This window comes from Otolemur garnettii, unplaced genomic scaffold (assembly GCF_000181295.1).
Source record: "Otolemur garnettii isolate 467f Iridium unplaced genomic scaffold, OtoGar3 scaffold00008, whole genome shotgun sequence".
NCBI classification, from domain to species: Eukaryota; Metazoa; Chordata; class Mammalia; order Primates; family Galagidae; genus Otolemur; species Otolemur garnettii.
In genome coordinates, this window is record NW_003852403.1 from 12072398 (window position 1) to 12090089 (window position 17692).

Genomic DNA, 17692 nt, shown 5'->3' on the forward strand with positions numbered 1-17692 from the left:
GGATAATTACATCTTTTAATACAGTTAACATACCAGGCAGACATAAAGTTTGTAAATAAAATAAATAAATTAAATAAATAATATGTATTAAATAATACATATGTATTAAATAATAATATGTATTAAATATGTATTTAAATAATAAATTTAATACATAAGTTTAATATTTTAAACTGCACATGAACTTTATGTCCGCCCTGGGCAGGGTGGCTCATGCCTGTAATCCTAGCACTCTGGGAGGTCAAAACAGGAGGATTGTTTCAGCTAAGATGTTTGAGATCACCCTGAACAAGACCAAGACCACATCTCTATTAAAAATAGAAAAATTAGGGCAATGCCTGTGGCTCAGTGAGTAGGGCACTGGCCCCATATACTGAGGGTGGTGGGTTCAAACCCAGCAACAAAACAAAGAAAAATAGCCAGGTATTGTGGCAGGCTCCTGTCTTCCCAGCTACTCAGGAGGCTGAGGCAAGAGAATCACATAAGCCCAAGAGCTGGAGGTTGCTGTGAGCTGTGACGCCATGGTACTACCAAGGGTGACAAAGCGAGACTCTGCCTCTAGAAAAAAAAATAGAAAAATTAGCTGGGTATTGTGGCAGATGCCTATAGTCCAAGATACTCAGGAGGCCGAGGCAGGAGGATTTCTTGAGCCAAGGAGTTTGAGGTTGCTGTGAGCTAAACTGATAATGCTGCATTCTAGCCTGGGCAACAGAGTGAGACTCTATCTCAGAAAAAAATATGTATATATATTATATATATATATGCGCATGTATGTATGTATCTCTGTGTGTGTGTATATATATATATAATGACTCCATTTACAATTATATAGTTTTTCTTTGAAAAAATCTCAAGTTAATACTTTAGTATTTTATATTCTTACTACTATTATAACTACTTTCTCTGTTAACATATTTTCTATCTGTATAAAGGAATGTATTATATATTTATGAGTTTATCTTATGGCTAACAGCATGGATCAGCATAATTATTTTCTATGGGAACTTTTGATTTGTTTTCCATAATTTAAAAAAATGCATTATTTACATAAGACTGATATTTTTATTTTAGGTTTTTACCTTTCTTTTTATTCTTCAAAAATTATTATCAATATTGCCAATAGTGTGTTAAATAAGAGTGGTGGTAGGTAAAGCTTTAGTTCTCTTATTGGAATAAAAAGGAAAAAGTTTTCTTGTTGGTCTAATTAGAGTAGACAACTCTAATTGGTCTGGGATACCTATCATTTATATGAAGATAGACCCTTCCAATAATTTTTAGTATTCAACCAGGAATCAATATCAAATTATATTCCTTCCAATGAGGAGATTTTATGTATTTCATCAATATTTTTTTCTGTCAATATAATAATTTATCCACTTGTATTATTCTTGCATTCTAAGGATGAATTAAATTTGATCATTAAGGAGGCAGTGTAGTTTAATGAAAAGGATCAGTGGTTTAGGTGTCTTCTCATTACCATTCACTAGCTGGGTAATCTTGGAAAGGTCATGTTATTTCCTAGGATTTTCTTATCCATTAATTGAGGCAATAGAGAGGATGTGAATTCTTTTCTACTCAAGTAAGTTTGAAAGTGTTAAGTACCATTTATGACAATGTTTCTATGGGAAAATGCCCTGATTTCCAGCATTGAATACTAGAAATAGGTCTCCCTTTGCTGGTGACATGCCAGGTGCAATTACTCCTCATGTTTTCACTCTTCCACTACCAGCTATTAGAGCAAGGACTCTAAAAAAGTTTCAAGAAAATGTCTGGAAGTTTGCATGGAGAAATGGGAATGGTTTGGGGTAGAGAGATATTGAAGGAATGGAGGCTTATGATGATAAGGTTCAGGATGGGGTAGAGAAAGAGCTACTAGAACTAGGTTCATTTCCCTTCCTTATTTGTACTCCCTGATTTTTTCCCCGCAACTCCATGTATCTTTTCTCCTTTTCTTTCACCGTGAAGGCATGCTTTCTGTTCTCTCCTTCTTTTCCTACACAGCAGTGGAATCATCCTATGGACTGGGTTTGGGGAGAAATCTGACTTTAGAAAGAAAACTTGGTGTGATGGAGATTACTGGGGAGCCAAAACAAGCTTTTAGCTTTTCTGTGGGGAAAGAGGAAAAAAAGCAGGATTAGAGATTTCTCAGTGGCAGGTAGTAAATAGTAGTTTTTGTATATTCAAGACTGATAGTAAAGGAATAAGACTCTTTATTGTTGGCTCGGCGCCTATAGCTCAACTGGCTAAGGTGCCAGCCACGTACATCTAAGGTGGCGGGTTCGAATCCCTAGCCCGGACCCGCCAAACAACAATGACGGCTGCAACCAAAAAATAGCTGGGCGTTGTGGCGAGCGCCTGTAGTCCCAGCTACTTGGGAGGCTGAGGCAGGAGACTCACTTGAGCCCAGGAGTTGGAGGTTGCTGTGAGCTGTAATGTCACGGCACTCTACCCAGAGGGACAGCTTGAGGCTCTGTCTCAAAAAAAAAAAAAAAAAAAGACTCTTTATTGTTAAGTAATGAGTTTTTGGTACTCTATATTGTTAATGTATGTGTGGAGTCATTTTTTTGTTTTTAGGACAAAGTATGCTTAAACACTAAATGTATAAATGCACATAGCATCCCTTTTTGAAGTGTTACTTAATCACAAAAGAAAATTTTTGAACACTGATGTTTGTGGTATTTAGAATGCTTACTATTTTTTCTATATATTTATCTTTTGTCTTCAGTTTGGTGAAGGAAATACCTAATCCATATGTGTTAAAATTTTACTAAAATAACTTAGATTTCCCATACTGGAATCATGTATTTCAGCATTAAAAGGATAGATAGGGAATGCGGAAATGAAACCACCCCAGACTCTACAGTTAGAACTATTACTTTGAAATCTGTTGCTGTTTTTGCAAGAACGTGTACCCCAAACTCCCAGATTGGATTTGGAAGAGAAAGCTCATACTGTTGCTCCTGAGTATATGCAAAAGTTCTGTAATTCAGATTCAGAAAATTGTGTGCTCTTGTTATGGATTGTGGGAGGCTTAACTTTTCCTGTATTGGAAGTGGGTGAGGTTTTCCATTGAGGTAGTTTATAAAGTTACCTACGTTTCTCTGTATACTACAGATTTTGCAGATGTTGGTGTCCTTGAAGAACCACATGAGTTTGTACCTCATTTGTGTCATTACCTTTTGCTTAACATACTTTCATGGGTGACACATTTCCTTAGGGGTATGAATATAAATATACAATTGTTGTTAGCACAGTCTTTTATCAGTCTGTGTTTTATCAGTGTTTTCATGTGTTTTTCTGTCCCTAATTATGTCTACTTTCATCAAATATTATAGTCATTCTGTCCATAATTTCTTCTAAACATACCTTTTAAGAAATCTTTACTTTGGAGCTCTACACACCCTTTAGCGTCCCTCTTTTATTCACCAGATTCTATGGTACTACCTTTTTCAAATTTTCAAGTATGAGGGCCTTCATTTTTCTCCCTTTCTTTCTACATTCATTCTTCAGTACCACTGCCAAGTTAAATCTCTATCTTTTTATTTGTCTCAACCACCTTTTCTCCATCATTCACTTCCTTTTTTCTGGACTCTCCATCTGAAGAACGGCTCATATATGGCAATAAAAAAGGTACAGACCAGACAGAGTAACATTGTTTTGAAATATGACTTCATAAGTTATCCTCATGTCCATGTAAGTTAGCACATTCATTGATTAGTGTTTATGCGAAGTCCTCTTGGGCCTTTTACAAATTTAGTTTAAGTTTTTTCTGAGTTGGTATTTGGTGTTTTTAGAAGTCATATTCCAAGATATCTGTCTTTCTGTGCATGGAAATATTTTTCCCTCTTTTTCATTCCTCTTGTTTTAAAATTTCATTCTTTTGCTTATTTGTAATGTTTTGTACTTTTCCTTGCATGATTAGGGGTGTTTGATTGTCTGTCTTATTTCCCAAAGAAATTTTACTGTGGACGTTTACTTTAATATGATGCATGATGTGTTTGTAGACTGATTTAAAATCCTGATTTGTACAGTGTTTTTATATTTCTGTGAATTTTTTTTCATTTGAAATCAGTATAGTTTACATATCATTTGGTTTTATAGATACATAAATTAAAACCAAAAATATAGGTGTATCTCGTTATAGCCATCCTCCCTAAATGCTACCCTACTGCTCACCCCCAGTCTAGCTATTTAAAAAATTCTGTCAATTGTAAAATGAAATATCTATATTAATTCATTAGGAGAGAATCAGACTTACCTTGTGTCTTTGGACAAGTCACTTAATAAATTCAGTTTCTTTGTCTATAAAATGATAGACTTTGCAATATCCCTAGTATCTCTTCAAATTCTAATATTCTATTATGTTTAGATTGTTAGTAATTTTTTTTAGCACCTTAAAAATACCTGTTTAGTGTCACGGTATTACAGTACCCACACTGTTTTGGATTTGTAAAAGCTATAGCTTCAATGCTCATGCTACCTTTTAGAAGATTATAAAAATGGTCATGGAGCCTGTTTTCCCTAAAATATGTCTTTCATTTTTATCTTTGGAATTGGATTTCTTTTTCTCTTTCTTTGCAGTCAGTCCAGTCTTCATCTTAGTTTTTAAGTATGTGTATTTTGTGGGCTGCTTGAATTTTAAATGAGATCTTCTAGCCTGGAAGACTTAATGATTATTCAGACCTGTATATCTAAGGCCCCTTTTTATCTAGTGTCTTTAGCTTTTCCTTAACCTTCTCCCCAAACATGGTGCTTCCATATGTGTGTTTTCATCATGTTGAAGCACAGCTCTACGAAGCCACACTTTTGGGTCTAGAGTGATTCTAGTTGCTATATATGAGATAACAGGATTGAGATTATTGTTGTTCTTTCTGGAGGCCAAGGGAAGGAAGATAAAACCTTTGAGTCTTTCTTCAGCCAAGGTTCCAGTTATTTTAGTGTATTCTATTTTGTATCAGTGGTAGCACAGCTGTCTATAGATGAAGCAGTAGTAATCTGTTAGCCATATTTTTCTCATGGCATATATCATACTCAGATAGAGATGTCAGAGCTTGGATATACTTTTTATGACCTTAGAGAGCACCTGGTCCATTAGGTTGAAATATGCACTATTGTTGAAATGCTGGTATGGTCCTTAGTTCAGGATTACCTGTATAGTAGTCCCATATGCAATTATTTTTAGACCAATTTATAGCTAGGAAGCTTATTCTGTTACAGTATGATGGGATATTTTCAGCCTGCATGTTGAATACTATCATGATAGCTAAATAGGAGACTACAGAGCTATCACAAATTCTTACTGTTACTCTGCATGTCATAGACGCTCATGAAGATTAAATGGAGTATAGGATTACTGTCAGTTTTTGTCTTCTAGTTTGTAATGTAAGTTGGGCTAAAACTTTTTTCCCATTGGTCTTTCACTGAGTCATCTGAGTGACTACACTACTGAGTAGTGTGAAATCATAAAGTTTTTGGGTTACTTTTTATTTATATCTGGATCAGACTCCAGTACTAGACCAATGTTGAGCTAAATATTAAGGGAGTGAGAAATTTTTTGGCATGAGTGCATCTAGTCTCTTTCATGTTAGCTTGTGGTAGGGGGCTTGGGATTGGTTTAGATAAGTGTAGAACAGGCTACTAGAACAATGCAAGTGTGAGTGCCCTAAATTTGAGCCTTTCCTTTCTATTTATTCCATTGAAAGTAGGTTCAGCTGCAGCCCGGAAAGAAATCATAAGGAACAAAATTCGAGCAATTGGCAAGATGGCAAGAGTCTTCTCTGTTCTCAGGTAATGATACAAATATTTATATAGATACTTTTTTTTTTTTTTTTGAGACAGAGTCTCCCTTTGTTGTCCCGGCTCAAGTGCGATGGCATCACAGCTCACAGCAACCTCAAATTCTTGGGCTTAAGCGATTCTTTTGCCTCAGCTTCCCAAGTAACTGGGACTACAGGCACCCACCACAATGTCCGGCTATTTTTAGAGATGAAGTCTTGCTCTGGCTCTGGCTGATCTCAAACCCGTTTAGCTCACACAGTCCACCCACCTCATGCATGAGCCACAGTGCTGGCCTATATATATATATTTTAAGAATGACATTCATATAAATTCGATTACAATATGTTGTTATAACTATTCTACTATTATTGTTGTTTATCTCTTACTATGCCTAATTCATACATGTGATCTTAGCCAAAAGGCCAAGAAGTAATGTACCTCATTTGTAAATTAAACTTTATTATATGTATGTAAATATAGGAAAAAATGCAGTATACATAGGATTTGGTACTGTCAGAAGTTTCAGGCATCCACTGGGGATCATGAAAGGTTATCTCCTCAGATGAGAAGCAGGTTTTACAATAGGAAACCACATAGTAGTTACAGTGGATGAACTATAGCTATATATATCAACACAGATGAACTGTAAGGACATATGTTTAGCCAAAAAAGAACTGGAAGAATATGTATTAGTTAATAATGCTGTGTAACAAATTACCCCAAACAGTAGGCATTTACTACTGAACAGTTTCTGTAGGTTAAGAATACTGTTGTGGGCTCGGCGCCTGTGGTTCAAGTGGCTAAGGCGCCAGCCACATACACCTAAGGTGGTGGGTTTGAATCCCCAGCCCAGGGCCGCCAAACAACAATGATGGCTGCAACCAAAAAATGGCCAGGCGTTGTGGAGGGCGCCTGTGGTCCCAGCTACTTGGGAGGCTGAGGCAGGAGACTCGCTTGAGCCCAGGACTGGGAGGTTGCTGTGAGCTGTAATGCCACGGTACTCTACCCAGGGGGATAGCTTGAGGCTCTGTCTCAAAAAAAAAAAAAGAATACTGTTGTGGCCTTCTTCTTCAAGGTGTCCACAGGGCTGCCATTGAGGTCTTATCCCAGGCTGGGATTTGTTTTATCTCAAAGCTCAACTGAGGGGAGAGCCTTCATGTTCACCCAATTGCTTTGCATCCAGTTCCCAGTGGCAGCAACATGTAAGCTGAAAAATATCCCATTCCTCAGCTCCATGTTGGCTGATAGAAGAGCTTTTCCTCCCAGAGAGGTTTTAGCTGGTTCCTCCGGCTGAAGAATAGCTCTAGTTGTTTGCTCCACCTCTGCCCATCAGTTTCAAACACAGGTCATGGAATGCTGCAGAACCCAGTCTCTCTTCATTTGGCCAGGACCTAGAAGTACCCTATTGTTGGGGGGTCTATCTTGAGGCTATTTAATCTTCCATCTCTGGAAAAAGAGACTATCTCACTTTGATTTCCATCCTCCAATTCCAAAGCCATTAATGGGCTTAATAGCAGCCTGGCCGTAGTCCCACTCCTGCCAGTCTCTCCAAAGCTTGTTCCTCTCTGGGCTTTGAATTTCAGAGCCGTTTAATAATGCACTATCACCCCTGCTGCTCTGCTCCCTTTCTCAGAGCAATGATCCTTGTCTGTGGTTAGAAGTTACTCATAGGCCAAAGAGCAACTCATCTCTAAATGTCTGGCTTACCAACCATCCCCACGGGCACCTGTGGCTTCACTCATGGCTCTGCTAATTGTCTGGTGGCTTTGCCTAGCCTGGGCATACATGCTTTGCAGGAAGTACCACCATAGCAGGCAGTGGACAGCAGCGAGAGCCCAGAGCGTGCCTATTTTCTGGAATATTTATTTTGCCAAAATTACTTTCATTGTGTAAGCATTGTCCTGCTTGACATCTAAAAGCAACATCATCGCTCTTCCCGTGAAGAAGTTAATTACACATATGTATATTGAAGAAGGGAACACAAGTCCCTTTGAAACTAAGGTTTTTGACCCCGTGATTATTGTTGCTTACCTGTGGTATGTCTTGTCCTTGTATGATGAAACCATTAAGTTTACACCTTGAAAATTAGAGCAAGATAAGGAGGAGGGGGATACTTTTTAGTATTCCTGATAAACTTGCTCTTCTACTTGGAAGTCTCTTGGACTGGAGCCACAAATTGCCTTCCTGGGGTTAATTCAGGAAGACCAGGCTTAAGGGTACAAATGAATAGGCTCGGCGCCTGTGGCTCAAGCGGCTAAGGCACCAGCCACATACACCTAAGGTGGCAGGTTCGAATCCCCAGCCCGGGCCCGCCAAACAGCAATGATGGCTGCAACCAAAAAATGGCCAGGCATTGTGGCGGGCGCCTGTAGTCCCAGCTACTTGGGAGGCTGAGGCAGGAGACTCGCTTGAACCCAGGAGTTGGAGGTTGTTGTGAGCTGTGATGCCATGGCACTCTATCCAGGGGGATAACTTGAGGCTCTGTCTCAAAAAAAAAAAAAAAAAAAAAAAGGGTACAAATGAATAGCCTAGTCCTTGAAAATGTGTTTGCAATACTAATTATATCAGACATTTGAACTTTAAAGCATATGAAATACCATGTTTTCTCAATTGTATTTTACCCACTGATGATAAATCTCACCACATATTTAACAAAGCTTTTCAGGAAAAATGATATATGCTTCAGTTATAAAACACATCATCATATTCCACATGTAGAATATGCAAAGATGTATGTCTTGAAGTTGAGGAAAATATGGTAAACAATGAATGTCATAAATTATATAGCATATGGCCATAGGTTCTCAACTAAGTGCTTGTTGGAAGTGTCTGATGTTTGTTTCATCTCTCTGCTATAGGGAGGAGAGTGAAAGTGTGCTGACACTCAAGGGCCTGACTCCCACAGGGATGTTGCCTAGTGGAGTGTTGGCTGGAGGACGGCAGACCCTACAAAGTGGTAATGATGTTATGCAACTTGCTGTGCCTCAGATGGACTGGGGCACACCTCACTCTTTTGCTAACAATACACATAATGCATGCAGGGAATTCCTTCTGTTTTTTAGTTCCTGTCTTGGCAGCTGACACAGGCAGGGTACACTATATGAGAGGTAGTCTCATTAATACCTGATCAGGGCAGAATGTTGGTAGATTGGTTTTCCTTTCAGTCAAAAATAATGATCAGATCCTCAACTTTTCATGAAATGATATGAGAGCAGCTCATATCATAATCTCTGAAATATTTATTCATTTGTTTAATTCATCCTTTTAAAAGTCCCAGTTTCAGAATGTGAATCAGGGATATTCATATTACTAAAACAGAACTGTAATTCCAAGTTTCTTATTTTTAATTTTTTAATTATGTAATTGTATTAGACTATGCTTATGTTTTCAAATACTTAATTTTAGAGTAAATTCTCTGCTTGGGCCCCAGAATATTACTTATGCACTTCACTTGCCAAAAGATTTGTGCAAGGTTCTGTACCCTGGTAAATGATGCCAAAGTTTGTTTTCTGTGGTGTTTGTCAAATGTTCTATGTATAATTGACTGTCTGTAACATGCTGTTTCCTTCCTCTGCAGATGTAGCTGCTTTCCTAAATCTGTCTGTCTTTCTTTAGGTTAGCTGTATGTCTGTAAAAGTATGTTCAATTAAATTATTCTATCAGACACTTGTCTGTCTTTTGATGTAGAAGCAGCTTTGTAGCACCTTGCTTTGAGGTTTGCTGCATTTGTTGCTGCACTTTGTACATTCTGAACATGAATGTAATACTAGATATTAAGTCATTGTTATAAGGAGTTGAATTTAAAATCTGTAAGTCAAAATTCAAAGGGTGTTATTAAGTGTGCCTTTATTTTGCATGAAAATAAAAAGAATTATACGTAAAGCATTCCTGTAATCTGGCTCATTGAATACTTTATATTAAAAAAAGCTAACTTTTTTTGGCGTAAATATTTGTGTAAATACTGGGTTACGTTTTTGAAAGCCCATTACAGATTAACTGGAAAAGAGTAATGTTAATATTATAGACCATACACAGTGATTAAGTCTAGATTTCTTTCTAATATGGCTGGAAAGCAAAAAAAAAAAGTGATATAGAAAGGCTTGAATTTATGTTGTATTGTAGTCACTTTTGACAGCCCTCCAAGGGTCATTGTTCTATTAAAACAGGCAGCAACAGAGCTGATGTTTTTCCTTAATCATGATTAAGTTTCTTTTTGGTGTTGTAATTAGTGACTTTTTAAAAGGAAAAAAATAGGAAATTTTGGGTGGCACCTGTGCCTCAGTGAGTAGGGCACCGGCTCCATATACCAACGGTGGCGGGTTTGAACCTGGCCCCCGCCAAACTGCAACAAAAAATAGCTGGGTGTTGTGGTGGGCACCTGTAGTCCCAGCTACTTGGGAGGCTGAGGTAAGAGAATCGCCTAAGCCTAAGAGCTGGAGGTTGCTGTGAGCTGTGATGCCACAGCACTCTACTGAGGGCAACAAAGTAAGACTCTGTCTCTAAAAAAGAAAAAAAAATAGGAAATTTTAATTTAATATTTTGAATAAATTCAAATTAGATTGACTTTTCACAGTTTCCTTTCACTCAGTCCTATACGTGCTTTTTAATAAAAACACTTTTGAAACTATAGATAAATAATTTTTACTTGTAGCCTGTACATGTTCTATTTTATATGTTACCACTGCTGATATATCCAAGAAGTATAAGTATGTTTTGAAATTATAGTTTCAAATTTTCATTCTGAATGAGAGTTTTTTTTAATTAGCACCTGCTAATTACATGCTTTGTTGACAGCACTTCTATCTATTCTTAATTTGCACACAATTCAAAGATCATTTCTCCAACTTCAAAACCACCTTCCTCTGTAGGGGAGGTTTCAAAGATAATAGTTTTGTTGGAGGGACTTTCTATTCCCAGGATAGAGTGAGTTATTGAAAGGAACTGAATTTAAGAGATCTAATTTGGGAAACTACATAGCTTCCCACTTCTACTGCTTTTTATTGAGGTGGGTTTATTTTATTTTACTTTATTTTATTTTATTTTATTTTATTATTATTTTGGGGACAGAGTCTCATTCTGTTGCCTATGCAAGAATACCCTGGCATCAGATTAGCTCACAGCAGCCTCAGCCTCCTGAGTAGCTGGGACTACAGACACCTGCCACCACGTCAGCTAATTTTTCTTGTTTTAGTAGAGACGGGGTCTCTTGCTCAGGCTGGTCTCAAACTCCTAAGGTCCAGGGATCCTCCCTCCTACCCCACGTTGGCCTCCCAGAATGCTAGGATTACAGCTAGGAACCACAGTATCTGGCCTTGGCTACTTCTTGATAGTGTGATTTGAGCATTTGGTTGAAGTTATTTCCCTATTATAAGATAACACGTTTTTCTTTTTTGAGACAGAGTCTTACTCTGTTGCCCTTAGTAGAGTGCCATGGCATCATAGCTCACAGCAACCTCACACTCTTGGGCTCAAAAGATCCTCTCGCCTCAGCCTTTCAAGTAGCTAGGACTACAGGTGCCCACCACAGTGCCCAGCTAGTTTTTAGAGACGGGGTCTCTCTCTTGCTCAGGTTAGTCTTGAACTCCTGAGCCCAAGCAATCCACCTGCCTCAGTCTCCCAGAGTGCTAGCATTACAGGCGTGAGCCACCATATCTGGCCTAATAAACACATTTTGTAACAAATAACAAAACTCACACAAAAGTTGCATCTATGTGATTTAAAAGAAAATCATCTACCATTTTAAATTTTAGTAGATATGTTTTCTGATGTTAGTGTTTATAGTTGAAAGTTAGATATTACAAAAGGAAAATTTTTTAATTCTAAGACCTTGATCCTATTAACAGAAAATAAAATTTGTCTTTTCAGTAACTTTAATTTACATGATATTTATTTTGTGAGTGTTTTTGTAAACTGCATACTTCCATTAAAATTGGATTTTATGTCCACATTTGTTTTGTGTACATTTTCTTATGGAGACTTTAGTGGGAGCTAGTCCTATAATATTGCCTTTACCAGAATCTATATGGCAAAATATGTGGTCATCTCTATTTTAGTAATGTAAATTCCTCTTAGTCATTTATCCAGTGTAGTATTGAGGAATACTCAATACTGAGTATTAACCTACCCTCAAACTTATGCCATGTCATGGTGCACTGTATAGCTGAAAACAAATAGGGGAGAAATAGTGCCTTTTAGATAAACTTCAATTGTCAGACCTATTTCTTTCCGGCTTAATGTTTAAGGTTTAAATGACCATCTTTCAAAAATCTAAGCATTCAAACTTGACATGGTAATACAGTTTTGTGTGCGATATCCACCTTGTGTTCTAGGAAGGATTTAAGATAAGTTTGCAGCCTCAGAAAAGGCGAGAGAATGTAATTGACCTAGAAAATAGTTTTAAAAGTCTGTGGAATGATTTTAGAACATATAAAATTAAAACTCTATAGATGATTTCAAAAGGATATATTGCTGTTTTATAATGTGAAAAATTTATTAACAGACTTTTAAACTATTGATACAATCAAATAGACACTAATTCTCTTAGTGATATCAATTTTTGTCCTTAGTTTATTACTATATATGATACAGGTTATGAAATGTTTTGTATAAACTGGCTTCCATTATCACAGACTCTCTAAAACACATTCTGATAGACATTTAATTTTTCCCCATTCAGTTTCTAAATTATAAGGAGAGTTGTCCACATCTTGAGGAGCAGGAGTTGATCAAGAGGCAGTGGCTCATTTATTCCAGTTTTATGTCTGGTCATATTGCAAGAGTATTTTCCAGGTGTCCAGATGGAGATTTTTTTTTTAATGGTGATTTGTGCAGTGAATATACAATTGTGTCTGCTTTGATTTGTATATAATTTAACAGTAAGGAAAATTAACTCTTCCTTTATCCAGTGTTCATTCTACTTCTTTGGGGTCCTCAGTTCACTTTACTCTCTGGTTAATATCAACAACATTTTCTAATTTAGTCCACTTTAACTCCTTAGATCATCAGTATCCTTTCACATTAATAATTGCTTTGGGTAAAATTTATCATTTATAAATCATGTTTACTACTAAAAGATAATTTCAGGAATATTTGTTCTAATTGGCCTTATTGCAGAAGAAGCAAAGTAGAAGGAAAAGAACGTTATTGTTATAAGTATTCTGAGAGTGTACACGTTGGGTAAAGTGGAAAATGGACAATATTGTGAAGCAGTGTTGTTCTTTGCTATCTTAGGACCTGGTCCTCAACGTGAGCTCTTTATACAGTTCAAACCCAGAAATGAGCCAAAAAAGAATCTTTGACTATAAAATGTATGATTAAATGTCATAATTTTCTAAATGGGCCAGTGACCATCTATCCCAAGAATACATTTCTTGTTTATAGTATGACCTATGTGTATGACTGAAACAGTTAGGATTTATTGTCTGTAAGCCCTCAGTTTCATTTCTTGATGCCTCTATTTTGTGGAGGGTTTTGAAAAGATGCTTAGTAGTCATTCTTTCTTAAGAATTCAGTCTCTTAGTTCCTGAAGCAAATTTGAGATTATGATAAACTGGATATGAGTGGATTTTTTAAGGCTATAAATGTTAATACCTTTAGGTATTTGGAACATCAAAGCTAGAAGAGAAAGGAAGTTCCTAGTAGACAAGAGGGATCCTTTTAGATTCCTCACAAAGAACAGAGCTACAGAATTATTCTACTTAGACTAATTTCCCAGGTTTATTGCTCTAAAATTTCATTGTAGCCATATCAGATTTTGCAGCCTTTGTTTTGCCTTATAAATTAGAAGTGACAGGAAAAGCAATGCTGACCCCTTTTAGTTTCTATTGTAGGGAACCAAATGGTGATGAGTTTTGTTTTTGTGAGACATAAAAGAAAAAGACTTTCCTATTTGCTTTTTACTACAATTCTATCCTTATAATTTTACCCTAGAGAATTTTTCTGTGATTGTGATGGATGTGATATAATAAACATAAAGGAAAATTCTAAGGCCATCAAAATACTGAATTCAAGATGGGTAATTAATCCTGGAGTGCATTTGCATGAGAGCTGAGATGTCTGTGTTTAAAATAGGTTTGTGTGTTCTGTGCTCTGAGCAATGTTGTCATAGTGCTGTGTGTAAACTGTACTGTGTCAGGAATTGGGGGAGTGGATGGGCCTCTCTAATATGAGTACTACTTATGTTAAATTGTAAATGATGATGTAGTATGGGGTACTGTGTTATTTTAAGTGATCATTGCCTTTTCTGCTGTACAATATGACCCTTCTCATCTCTCTCATTCATTTTGCATGCCTCTGCTCACTTCTGTACAGCCACAGTTGAGGCTATTGAGGCTGAAAAAGGTACGATCAGAGTCCTTGCGCTGGGCAGAGATCTGTGGTGTGTGGGTGGGCATCAGAGAATGTCCTACGGGTGTGTCTTATTCCTAGCTTGCACAGCCCTAGATGAATCAGACTCACTGACTCATCAAGTTTAGCAGTCAGATTCCTTATTTATTTATTTACCAGTCACAAAAGCTGATGTCCATAATAACAGTCTTTTTTTCCCTTTTCTGGTATAATATGCAACCAGAATTTAATGTTCCTGATTTCTTTAAGTACATTATGGTATATATTATATCAGTTAAAGTTGCCTGTTTTAATGGAAATTACTAAACTGACCCTGCAAATAAAGATCTGTTTCATATTTTGCATGATACTCAGATTTTTTTTCTTTATATGAAACCCCCTCTAGATACAAGTTTGAGTTTTTTTACTCATTTTCAATAATGTACTTGACTGAGAGTGCAAGAACTGTCACTATAATGTTTTTCCCTCTTTTTTTAATTGCAATTCAGGATATAGTTGACTGATAGATTATAATATTTATGTATATTGTATGTTGGCTTTATATTATACATTGCTGAATGTTTTGCTGCCCCAGCCATTGTTCGGTTCATGTGCACTGACTGAGTCCTAGGGATTGCATGTATTAGGCAACCAGATTATAATTAATGGTATGGTAATCTTCTCTGTGAATATTTTAATAGTAGAGGATGTATCATTTTAGATTAAGTGAATAAGAAACTATATAGTTGGTGGAGAATTGCCATTTATTTTGATTATCTTTCCGAAAGAATGTGCAGTAAATGACCTGTGAATTAAGGAAGACATTTTCTAAAATATGAAATTATAAATATTTTTTGCTATCAGCCAAACACAGATATAACTTTTGGAGGCATTTCCCACCTTTTTCATTTCATATTGGTGGTGATGAGGTGTTGATACCTTGACCACCGAGTTAGTTTTGATCTATTATATTTTAACTTACCTTTGCTTCTTTCTCCTCCCAAGCTTGTGGTGCAGATTTGTATGTTAAGGATTAGCCTTACTTGCCCCTATTCTTGTTGTTACCTTATTGTGATAATCACTGATGATCTCAGGGTCTGAAGAAGGAGATAACTGGTGTAGTAGAAGTCAGACTAAGACCCTGAGAGGTTGATTTGGGGGGGCAGGAAAGGGTTGTTTTTTCGTTTGTTATTATTTTTTTTTTTGTGGGGGGAGGCTATGCTAACACTGCCATCTATGATACCATTGTGTTTATATTTAGATTTAAATATTTTCCATTTAAGAATAAGAATAATATGGGGATAGAATTCAGTTAAAATTTAAGTGTTTCTACTTCAGCTAATTTCTTTCTTCTTAAAAATCATTAATTATGTTTTTTTAATCTCAGAAATATTTTCCAATTACTGACTTATCAAATTTGCATTTTGTTAAGCAATACGAGGATTCTCTCCACCACATAGAATCTGCAGTTTTGAAGAGGCAAAGGGTTTGGATAGGATCAATGAGAGAATGCCACCCCGGAAAGATGCTGTACAGCAAGATGGTTTCAATTCTCTGAACACCGCACATGCCACTGAGAACCACGGGACTGGCAACCATAGTGCCCAGTGACCCACGGCTTCCCAGGGACTCTCACATCTCGGGCTCCAAATGGACAGATCACCCGAGAAGCTGGAGGGGTTGGCCAAGCTGACTGTAAATGTCACAGTCCCTCTGAAGAAACCATTGTGCTTTTGAAACCCCAGCCCCCTTCTTGGATGGAGGCTTGAGGGCCCTGGGACATGTTGTGCTGTCTGATAAGATTGGGTCATCGCTGCCAAGGTGGAGAGCAGTGAGCAAGGGGCTTGGGGCAATTTCCAGTGGAGGGCATCTACACCTCCATTTATGCTTGTGGTTCACACATTAAGTTTACAAATGAGATCCCCCCTCCCCCAGTAGAATTAGATTTTGTTTTTGAACCATGACTTCAAATGCAATCCTAAGAGCAAATGTGGACTTTTCTTTTTCCATGAAATATCTTTAAAGGATGAATTAGCATGGTCTTAAATTCCTTTCTGAGGTTACTAGCTGTATTTTGAATTGTGGGCAAAATACTGAGAAACCCAGCATTACAAATTGCTGACCTCAGGTCTATAGTTCTTAAATGTTGCTAATTCTGTAACATAGTCTTGGTATTTTTCAATTATGAATGCATAACCTATAACTAGGCAGTCTCTCTTATTTGAACACAAATTCAAAAATTAATTTAGAATTTTTTTGACCAGATCTTTATACCCCAGAGATTTAAGAAGAAAACATCTAAATTTCAAAATTATGAAGAATTACAGAATTACTCATTTAAGATACTTTAAAAGAGGTTTGTACATTGTCAAAGTAAATTTTAATTCAAATCATGTCTGTAAAACTTGACATATTTTGTGTATGCATGTTTTCATTTTGCAAATATTTAATATATAGACCTATGATGTACAGGTACGACATGTATAGGTTACCTAGATGTTATGAGAAATTTTAGTTTATTGTGAGTATTCAAGTTGCTTAAATAGCCACCAGGTGATTTGCTGCTGGCTTTCTATCATTTATATGTTTTAATGCAAAGGAAATTTTAAAATGTTCTGGAAGTGTTTTTGATTAAGCAATGCAACCTAGAAGCAATGGCTCTGTTCAATCATTCAGATGTTAGTGGAAGCATAAAAGTCAAGACTGCATGTTGAAAATTTTCTTTTGATAGTTACTGATCTGCTTGGTTAAACTAAATGGAACCATGTGCTAATTTTTCACAGTTATTGACCTGTATTGATTGCCACTGTAGTTTGGTATTTCCCTTTACTTTGGTGGCCTGCGTCCCTCATGCCCTGGAATACAACTCAGAGCTCCAGGCAGCGGAACCATCTATTGTTTTGTTTGCCAGAAAGTGCACCCTGTATGGTCTCCTGTCTAAGTTGGAAATATTATGCATGTGCAGGACTATTCAAGTATTTTATAAACAGTAGCACACAATAAATTCCATGCATGGGCCGCTGCTCCTATCTCTGTGTTGGGTTTTATTTAGAAGATACAGTCTGATTTGGCTTTTTGATGCAAATCAGAAAATCCTGTTAATAGAGCTGGGACATCCTTCAAAGAAGATTATCTTGTGGAGCGTTTGTGGTGATTTGATGAATTAAGTTCTTGTCTTTATAAAATCTGCCTTTTAAAAAGAACTTTTATTATATTTGTTTTACATGAGCATTAGAGGACTGAGCACTAAAGGACTTTGGATGCCTAGTATAAGCCTCCTAAATCTAATATTTAAGATCACTGTTTTTATTGTCTTTTAATTAAAAGAAAATACGTCATTATTTAGAATTTTATTGCAGTAGTATTGGGGATTTATTGGTGTTTTAACAATAAGAAGAAAAATATCAGTGATATTGCATTTTCCGACTATCATAGTCCTCTCTTTGCTATAATCAAAATAAGTATAGGATTTTGCAGTGAGGGAAATTAGGATATTGTTCAAGATTTTATAATAATTATAGAATAATTTTAATTATAGTTCTCAATAATTATAAGGTATATGATAAAGTAGTTATTTAAATCAATGTGT

The 17692-nt window shown here is 36.6% G+C and overlaps 1 protein-coding gene across 4 annotated transcripts in view; it reads left to right on the forward strand.

Annotated features, from left to right (window-relative positions):
- The window catches only part of PPP3CB (protein phosphatase 3 catalytic subunit beta), a 59228-nt gene extending 42096 nt beyond the window's left edge, over nt 1-17132 (forward strand). The window contains exons 11-14 of one of the 4 annotated variants that reach the window (XM_012801402.1): nt 5703-5787; nt 8637-8734; nt 14089-14118; nt 15536-17132. In XM_012801402.1, the coding sequence (XP_012656856.1) occupies nt 5703-5787; nt 8637-8734; nt 14089-14118; nt 15536-15714 (392 nt within the window). In that variant the 3' untranslated portion in view covers nt 15715-17132. The remainder of the gene's footprint in view (nt 1-5702; nt 5788-8636; nt 8735-14088; nt 14119-15535) is intronic. The other 3 variants (XM_003783556.2, XM_003783557.2, XM_023509527.1) reach the window with 3 other exon arrangements.
- The last annotated feature ends 560 nt before the right edge of the window (nt 17133-17692 follow it).